Below are 9983 nucleotides of genomic sequence, written 5' to 3'. Positions count from 1 at the left end.
ATACTTATATATATAGATATTATAAAAACTACTCAAAAAATTTCTAAGCTTTAATAAACTAGCTCTTATATTAATACTATTAAATATATATAAGCTAGTTTTAAAACTTAGATATTAAATATGTATAAAATCAATTTCTTGCACATTCTATCAAAAAATAAGATTTCAAATATAAACTTGCACGGTTTCTAATGTTTACATTCACTAAATTTCTTTCTATAATTAAATTATTTAAAAAAATTCATTGATCAAATTTTTATTTTTGAATAGTATTTAAATAGCAGAGTTTTGTTACTGTGTCGTGTGATGATCTACAAATTTAGTTTTAGGGGCATATTTAAAAGTTTACAATAAAACCCACAGTAAATTTAATGATAAAAAAATACAAGCTTACAGAGCAGAAAAAGTAAAAGCATAGGTTAAAAAATGAATGGTTACAAAGATTTGAGATAATATAAAAGTAAAAAAATATGATAAACAGTAATGCTTCACATAAAAATCCACTGTTTTAAACTATTACATTTTCCTGTACATAATTTTGAAAAGAAAGTAGCTTATCACAAATTTCAATCCTATTTTATGAAAGAGAAAATTAAAATTACTGTTATTATACAACACTTTTTTTGTTTTGTTTTTATGCATGACCTGCAAAACCAAATACAAAACCAAATAAAAAAATTACAAATGAAATATTATGAAAATGGAAATGACAATCTCCCAATGAAAATAGAAATCTCATATTATTTTTACCTTGAAAAAACTTAGGTTCGGAAACATCGTTCATCACATTGTTGAAACCAATGAAGCCTCGCTCTATCTACTCTATCTCATAATTTCAACCCAACAGTTTTTCTCTGCTCTCAGAAAAGCACCTGCATCTGGAATTTGACCTTTAGCAGCTCCTGTGGAAAGTAAAAGCTTTATTTTCCTTTTTCCCGCTCACTTGCATGTTTTAAATTTCAATTTGGGCGGAAGATGAATTCAAATAAAATGTTACCTAGCCTCTTGACTAACAGCGGAATATTGACAGCACCCACTGTACCAACATCCTCTAACATCGACTCTCCATCATTTTCGACAGAGAGGCGCAACCACTGAGATCTCAGCGTCCCGAGAGACGTGAGATTTGAGATTCACTGTGGCAAACTGTAAATCTGCTCCCTCCACACTTGCAGTAGATCGATATGCTGAAGACATTTCAGTTCACCTATCCACATTGGTATCTTCTTTAGCCTGCGGCAAACAGAAACATCGACAAAGCAAAGACTCTTCAACCTTCTAACACACCGTGGTACCTCCGAAATTCCTCTTCTCGATAAATTCATAACTCTGAGAAACTTCATATCTCCTACACAATCAGCCAATGTACTGATCCATGTACTGCTCGAGTCAAGAACCCGCAGTACTTCCATCTTCATTAAAAAAATTGAGGGAATTTTCTCTATGTAATTGTTATAAAATGATAATGTCCGGAGAAATTTGGGAGAAGATGCAGGAAGGATTTCTGCCATGACATTGTCACTTATACTTTTCTTGGGCAACGAAACTCTACACCAATCAACACTATTTTTCCTAAAAACGGGTTTTGTGAAAGCCTTCTCAATATCAAAAGCACAATTATTTTCTTTGGATATATACACGGCCAAATCATGAACTATGCAATATTTCTTGACTCCATCTTCACATTCAAATATTGATTTGCTTTCTTTTTCCACGACTTCAACCAAACAAAGATGGGCAAGCTTATACAAATAATTTCATGCAATATCCCACTGGTCTTCCCCGTCTGGAATGAACCCTTCCCCTATCCAAAGATTTACCAGGTAGTAACAGTCTATTTCCTCATCCTCGGGGAAGAAAGAGAGATAAGAAAAACAAGCCCTAAGATGTGCAGGCAAGCAATCATAGCTCAATTTCAGGACTTCCATGGGTTTATTGAGAGCAGATACCTCTTTAATCTACCTTAATTTGGAATTCCGTTCCCTGGGGAGTGTGGCGCCTGCAAGAGATGCTGCAGTTGTCTTGATGGCCAAGGGCAGGTTTCCACATTCCTTTGCAACCTTGCGAGCTACATCCAGAAGGTGCTCAGGTGCTCTGTTTCCCTCATACTCTGGAAACCCATAAATACAAAACAGTTTCCAACTTTCTTCTTCACTCAAACATTCCATCTCATAAATTTCTGCCTTCACATTTCTGCAAACTTCTTTGTTTCTAGTTGTGATCACAAGTTTGAAGTTATGCCCAATTGTCAAACCAAGTCTCTCTATGAAATTGTCCTCATTTACGGGCTTCCATACATCATCTAGAACAATGAGAATTTTCTTTTCTTTCAAGTGGGCATTAATCAATTCCTCCGCTCTTTGTTCTGACACTCCATGAATTTTATCCTTTATATCTAAGTGAGATGCTATGTCATGTTGCAACTTGGAAATAGAAAATGACTGCGAAATTGAAAGCCAGATGGATTTCTCAAACCTGTCTTTGGTGAAATTGTAGACATTTTGCAGAAGGTAAGTCTTGCCTAGGCCGCCCATTCCAACGACGGCTATAACAGAAACTGCAGGCTTGTCTAACAAGCTTACCTATACCCACTGGATGTGAATCAACTGGCACAATACTTGATCTCTTCCAGTCTACTCTTTGGAATGTGCTGCTTGATGCTTCTTCTCCAGACAAAACGTCATAAGTTATCTTTAACTGCCTTCCTCCTCAGCAAGGGAGTTGATTCTATGTTTGACCTTTCTGATTTTTCTTGTCATTTTGTAACGAAAAAGCAAGGGATTATCAGTCGAAAGAGATAGAAATCTGCTAGTGTAAAGAGGTTGTACAGTACATAACTCAAATATGTCCTCTGCACGCAGGGCAATGTCTCGAACATCTTACACCCATTGCTTCACGGTCTCCTTTTGTCTGCACTGTTAGTCGGCATCGTTGAGAAAGCCCTTCATAAATCTAAGTTTGGTCTTCAACCATTCAAAGTCCTCCTGGAAGTTTATGACAAGGCTTATCTGTTTAGATAACTGTTGAAAAGCCATCTCAACAGCCATCTCGCAAACTTTTCCAGCTACAGCTTCTCCAACTATAGATGCCATCTCTGATTGGTAAAAGCTGAGAATTGAGAATGGGCTTGATAAAATAGGTTAGACGAATGCACTAAATTTTATCAATAACAGAAGCCTCAAGCGTATCTAGTATACTCTCTCAGAGTGAGAATCCTACCATTTATAACACTAAAATCTTCGCCTGCAAGTAATCCCATACTTGCTAGTTGCTACTCATGACTCCAGAGTATCTCACTTAATAATATTCCCTGGATTGCTTTTCTACCAGATGAGAAACTACTTAAGCAAATACACTGTGCGTGTCCCGTATGAGAAAGCAAATACATTGTGTGAACATTAAGAACGAATAAGCTAAACAGCATAAAATCCGTAAAAGAAGTTATCAAAGTGTGTGAAGAAAGAATCCGGAAAAGAAACTCTAAGAGGATTGCCCAAAACCGCTCAAATTTCTTATCTGTTCTTTTGTGAGGACGGTGCACATGCACTCCAAACTCCATGGAATGAATCTGCACATTACACGTCTGGGAATTTGAGGTCCTTCAGGGAATGACCAAATAGAAGGACATATTCCATGCCCATTTATGAAAATTGATTGTAAACAAAATATACTTTATCCTAATCAGATTAAGCACAGATGAACCAGATATGTTAATTGTAGTTGAAAATGAATTATGGTAATTTATAAATATTTAAAATTAAACTAGCACTTGCAACTTCAACGAGGTGAGGTGTAATGGTTATGTAGATAATCAGATATAGTTTGGATAATTTATTTGGAGGGTTGAATCATCGAAAATGGAAATTGCCCTTTTAAGTATGAGAAAAACAGTCACCAGCACCTAAATGTACAAAACTTTCAATTCAATAATGAAACTTTATGAATATCATTTTTAAGCAAATTAGTTGATAAATGTTTCAGGAATTTAGTATTTTCTCCTTCATCTGTAACAAAATCCTTGACAGAAAGGAGAACATTAGCAACCTTGTATTTTATACCTACATCATCCTGAAGCAGCATTGCAGAGTGCTGCAATTTAAGTGAAGATGCTACTGATTGTAAACATGTCTGTTGCCACAAGTTAATTGATGCACTCTCCACAACCTCTTCACACCTTACTTTGAGCTCCGGCCTGCCCCCATCTGGAGTGAATTTGACAGCATTGCTAAGAAAAATTCCTGCATTTTACAATAGCAGGAAACCCTAACATTAAATCACAGATAAAAGATCCTAATAGCCAGTAAATATGTGTGGGCAATCACCATGGAAGGTAGCTGCAACATACCTAAGATCTGCACAACCCTGTTTTTATCCCCAAATACACAATATGTCATAAGAAAGCTTTCAACCATAGGTTCAATATCCATCTTGAAACAAATTTTCTTGTGTGATATAAGATCTTTCAAACCCCAAACCAAAAATTTCAATACTGTCAACAAGTAAAACTCTTCCGGATGAAGTTCCATTGTCCTACTCTCATCTTGACCTGCAGGAAATGCATCACACCATGTCAGTAAAACTCTGACCACAAAATCATTCACACATCTACAACCAAAGCATATTCAAACATTGACATAACTTTATTTTAGTAAATCTTAGCAGGCTTTGGGTGAACAAACAGCACTAAGAGCGGTGAATTATAGACTATAATTCGGATGGGAAACTATAGTCCCGCCGTTCCTATTCTCGCAAGTCTCGGATAGATGGTAGAAGGGACCTACTAACTATCTTCAGACTTTAGTTACTCCTAACCTACCCCTGAGTATCCACTCGGGAGGGATTGAACCAACCTTTATGTCTGGCAGCTGGACCATCGATCGGATTGGGACGGAGGGGAAGGATTCGGATAGCTTTTTGATTCATTCATGACCCTGCAGAGTAACGACTGAACGGCATATGGGAAGGAAACTGGCTCTTCTTATCCCATCAATCACAATCGAATTCAATAGTTGGGTGGGATGGGACGGCGAATAAAGGCTGATTGCTCTTGATGTCCAATTACTCCGGCTACGGAAAGGGCATTCAACCGATTTCACGCTTCTCGACCTGGTGTGTGGAACAGAGGTTTACCCTTTCAATCGACTGCCAACTCCTCTGCTGGCTCTTGGGAACCGGATAGAAGAAATCTTTACCACTTCCGGTTCAGAGAGAGTATGTGCTAGCGACTGAACCCGCGGATATGGATAGGGCCCCACCAACCACTTTTGATCTATAGATCCAGCAGCTTAGCTAGTTGTCGAACCAGTCGATGATCGAGACCTATTACGTATATAATAGAGACATAGGAAGTTTACCGAGAAAGAGCAAAGACTAGGGATGCAGAACTCCCAAGTTGTTTACTCCGTAGATATAGAACGAGAAGATTCCCTTCGAAAGTTCTCGCTTGTAAAGCTTCTAAAGATTCCCTTCGAAATGGAGGATCAGAGAACGAGGTCCAAAGCTCCACAGTATATTATAGACGTAATATGATTGGTTCTGTGGTGGATTAACTTATTAAGATTCAACCCAGCGGGCTACTAGCTCTCGAATTGGTTTTTCAATGGCTTCAACCACTTGGTAAACTACTCAATATATATATAGCGCTTCAACCGTCTCTTATGCCTCTCCTGTCTCTCTAGCTGCTGGTGAATCTGGAACCAGACAAAAGGGACCTGGGTTTTGCGCCTTCTGTTGACTATGATATGTAATTACCTTTTATTGAGGCAGGCCTATTCAATACCCCCGGGGTGTATTGGGCCTCGGGGATATTACGTATATAGTTTTGAGCACGGGGTGGGCTACTAATACTATAGTTTGTTCACCCCCCCTCAAAAAGTAATGCCGATGAGGTGGGAAGGTAGGATAATAGGTTGAGGATCGAATCCGAGGAAGAACTGTCATAGAATTGTAGCCCCCCCCAATCCTGAATTATAGAAAAAAGGGTGATTCCCATCTAATTTTTGTTTAGGCATAGAGCGCGACTCTAAGTAGAAGTGGAAACATCCATCTTTGATAGTTCTATGCTGAGCTCCATATTAGGCGGCTATCATTTGTTTAATTTGGCAAGTCTGGCTATACCCAGGCCCAAAGGGATAATACGGTTGATGGCACTAGCACGTTAGAGGGGAGGGCCCCTATCAATTCTATGGGCGTACGCATTGAGGACCAACCCGGTCCCATTCTTAGCTTGCCCACGGCTTGATAGGGGTACCGACTATACCCAAGGGAACCTTGGGGCAGTTAGTGGACATTGCCCTTTAGAATAGGAGGGGCTTTATAGGGGGGCCCCATTATATTACGTCTTTCTGTTGGTTTCCCGACCCAAAGATGGTGATGAAGCAGGATGGCCCTTAATTAATTAGCTTGCTAGAGTAAGGGAGTAGTGTTTGGAGCCAAAACCGGGTGGGGGCTATTCCTGTCCTCCCTCCGGTGACAAGGTGGGGGCTATTCCTGTCCTCTCGGTTATCTCCAGGGCCTATTAATGTCCCCTAGGTTCTCTATAGATTAGTTCCCCAGGGCAAGTCCATACTTTCCTTTCAGCTCAGCTATAGAGTAGTCTCTCCCCTCCAAGGTCCACCATGCCAGGAGGGGGATGACAACCCTCAGCACTTTATCATCTCCCAACAAGTGCCTATACTCTACAACATCGGGCGGGGTGTGTTGTTCATCTAGGGAGTGGAGCAGGCTCACTAATCGCATACTCCTGACTCCTCAGCTGTCCATGGCCAACTCATTCTCTCTAGTATTGGGCTCCCCTCCCCCAAATTGCACATCAACCGACTGAACTTCCAGGCCCCACACCAGTCGTGTCCATATGGTTCGTCGGTTATAGGTTACGAGCCTAAAAATCCTTGGTTCATAGATTGACAGGTACATAAAGGAGGGGATAAGCAACAAAGAAATTGCTCCACTATCGCGAGGAGATTCTTCTTCCTGCCTGACGCATGCCGTATATACTTTCCTTAGAACCAAGGAAGTTGGAGTCGTACCCCCTCAGTGTGTGACTTCTGTCTATGCAGCACCCATATTGTACTATTGAACATATTTTTTAATTAATTAATAATTAAACTTTAACTAGTGTTTATTTATCAATTAATTATTAAAAATGATTAATAGTTTCATACTGGATAGACGTTGCCGGTATATAAGGGATACTACCTAGAGGTCCGTCGAAACTGAAAGTCCGAATCAATCTCTAATCTAGAGAATAAATCTCTAGCTACTATCTCCTCCCACCCACCCCGATGAACCCTACCTCCGAATGATGAACCGTGATATGCGGATACAGAGTCAATCCCAGGTTCGGGTGGGGAATCAGGAATGGACAGAGCGGGGGGCGAGCAAGGAACACTAAATCTGTGGTAGAGTGGGTCATAAGCATTCAATAGCGGAATGGAGAAGTAGGTCATCGTCGGTCAGATGGGTAGTCGGGGAAAAGGGATACATTTAATCGGGCAGGGTCTTCATGTGGATTAACAATCGATCTCTCTCCTGGTCACTCATTCCCATCATTGGGCAGGAACGTTTCTACCATGGACGGGATTGAACGCGGAATGTGTCGGCTAGGAGGCGTGCATCTCGATCAATGATGGGCCCCTTCTCTCAATAAAACGTATGGGTCAACGGACCTTCCCTCCTTCCATAGCGTTATCGGCCCCCAGGCAAGTCGTACCCCTCCCTGCGTGATCATCTCGTGCGTATGAATGCACAACACACCCTCACCCTAGTCAGGGCTAGCCCCCAACCAAGACTGGTGTCTGTATGAGTGTCACATTTCTTTGAATTTTGCTATGTTTTTATTTAAAATGTTTGATGTATTCATAAATTCATCGTATATAAACAAATGTTGCTGACCAGAATGTTGTAATATGAACAAAAGCAAGAAAACTCCCAGACTGTAAGGCCATTCAGACATAGACGTTTGACATTTATTTTGTTTTTGACTTATGCCCTCATGGCCAACCAAGTCCCTTTTCTCTCTTGTCTATTGGACCATAGCATTCTTTGACTTTAGTATCGTACTCTACTTAATATTTGATATGCTCATCATATATTAAAGATCCCTGTAATCTTACTGAGTAAAATGTTGCAATACGAAAAAAAGACAGGGAAACTCTGGGACTTAAGGCCATTCAGACATACATGTATGGTATTTATTTTGTTCTTTATGGATAACCAAATCCTAGTTCCTACAGTGTAACTTTTGCTTCTTCGATAAGCCTATGTTGGTCATTCAGAAACACAATACCCAATAGATGACTATATTCAATCACAACATGTTCATGCATGAAATAGGCCACATTTTGATTATTTCCTAGATAGGCTAATTTTAAAACAGATGGAAAAAAGAAACAACATTTGCACCTTTGTACAGTGCATATTGTTACTAATAAGTTCGGAGAAAACATTCTAAATTGATATTACATTTCATTGAAAAGTATAACAGATTTTTGTTTTCAGCTACCACCAATTTCATTTTTTTTAAAAGCCTAGAAAATAAAATCAAGAGTTCCAACATGACATATAATGAAATTGAGATTTCACATTTGAAGACGCATAGGAACCTAAATCAGCACCATCATTAAGCACGTTTGTCATTGACTCAGCACAATCAAGCATCAACTTGACAAGATCCATGTGGTTATTAGAAACGAAAATGTGTTATTTTTCAAGGGCTCTTGTTCGGAATAGCTGCCAGTAGGAACATAAAGCCTTACAATGTTGAAAAAGGGATCATTTAGGTCATGGCCAGCCTTAAATCATATATACTAAGCAACATATTAAGCTTAGAAATGTCAGTCCATTCAATTCTGAGTGTTCAACATTTTTAAGTCTAGAAGTCAAAGCTTAGTGTGTGATTTAAGCGGTTCCATGGAAGGATGCATGAGACATTTTTTTTTGGTGGGAACTTTCTCACAAATAATAGTCTATTAACTAATAAGGTAAGTAATTTTAAAAATTATGATAAAAGAATAATTTCAATGTAAAAATTTTAATCATTAATAGTATAAAAATTTATGTTAATAGTTTGGAAAATATCTTATTATTATAATAGATGTAAAATTTATTGTAGGTGGCATTTATGTTGAGTAGGATCAATCTCATGATCTATGTGGTATTGGCCCAACATGCGTAAATGATATAAAGCTCATGGATTTGTTTTGGGTGATTGTGAATCGTTGGAGATTATGCAACCTTGTCCTTGATATTTATTGAAAAGTATGGACTAAAAATACCATGAAGAAATTGTTGGATCACACAGGTTGTGTTTTCTTAGGTTGACCTCTTTGATTAGATCGGCTTCATGTCAAGAATATTAAAAACATCAATCTCAAACATGGCATCCTAGATGAATTTGATGCAAATTAGTTTTCCTTTTAATTTTTCTAAAATTGTTTTCTTTTTAATGAGTGGAATTTCTAGGTATGAATAGAAGTACATTAAACACATTTATACATCAAGATAATAATAAATTGTGCAAACTTGTATGAAGTCAATTTAAAACCACGTTACCCCAAGTTTCTGGGACGGAAAACAGTTTTCAGGATGGATTGTTTTTTTTCCATTTTAGGGGATGAGGGGATGGTAGGGGGGATTATATATATATATATATATATATATATATATATATATATATATATATATATATATATATATATATATATATATATATATATATATATATATATATATGAAATTTTCAAATATATTCATAATATCATATGATAACAATGCAACATTAATAAATCTAAATTTAAAATTTAAATCATTCATTAAGCATCGATCATCATATACATTATGCATAACAATTGACTTGAAAAGAGAGTTGAAGCTTGAAATTCATAAATTCATATGCATACATAAATATAATTCATTGATGAATTGAAATCACTATCAATGCCATGCATATAATTATATCAATGTCAAAATGCCCAAACTTTGCA

The 9983-nt window shown here is 37.9% G+C and overlaps 2 protein-coding genes across 3 annotated transcripts; both read right to left on the bottom strand.

The window, feature by feature from the left end:
* Positions 1 to 754: 754 nt before the first annotated feature.
* On the bottom strand, positions 755 to 5757 carry LOC131054991 (uncharacterized). 2 transcript variants are annotated; one of them, XR_009108110.2, is made up of 4 exons: positions 4851 to 5757; positions 4346 to 4546; positions 998 to 4238; positions 755 to 872 (listed from the first exon to the last, which is right to left on the bottom strand). XR_009108110.2 is itself a non-coding variant. In XM_057989593.2 (3 exons), exons 1-3 carry the CDS (start codon positions 4921 to 4923, stop codon positions 3919 to 3921), a joined length of 594 nt encoding a protein of 197 aa, XP_057845576.1. In that variant the 5' UTR covers positions 4924 to 5757; the 3' UTR covers positions 755 to 3918. The 2 variants fall into 2 exon arrangements, 1 of the variants encoding a protein (XP_057845576.1); XM_057989593.2 differs by having other exon boundaries at positions 755 to 4238.
* LOC131873944 (disease resistance protein At4g27190-like) lies at positions 1959 to 2534 on the bottom strand. Its single transcript, XM_059217126.1, has one exon. The coding sequence runs from the start codon at positions 2532 to 2534 to the stop codon at positions 1959 to 1961; it is 576 nt and encodes a 191-aa protein (XP_059073109.1).
* Positions 5758 to 9983: the final 4226 nt, after the last annotated feature.

Source organism: Cryptomeria japonica, chromosome 3 (genome assembly GCF_030272615.1).
Source record: "Cryptomeria japonica chromosome 3, Sugi_1.0, whole genome shotgun sequence".
Lineage (NCBI taxonomy): Eukaryota > Viridiplantae > Streptophyta > Pinopsida > Cupressales > Cupressaceae > Cryptomeria > Cryptomeria japonica.
Note: the sequence above shows the minus strand (reverse complement) of the source record. Positions and strands in the feature narration are given on the sequence as shown.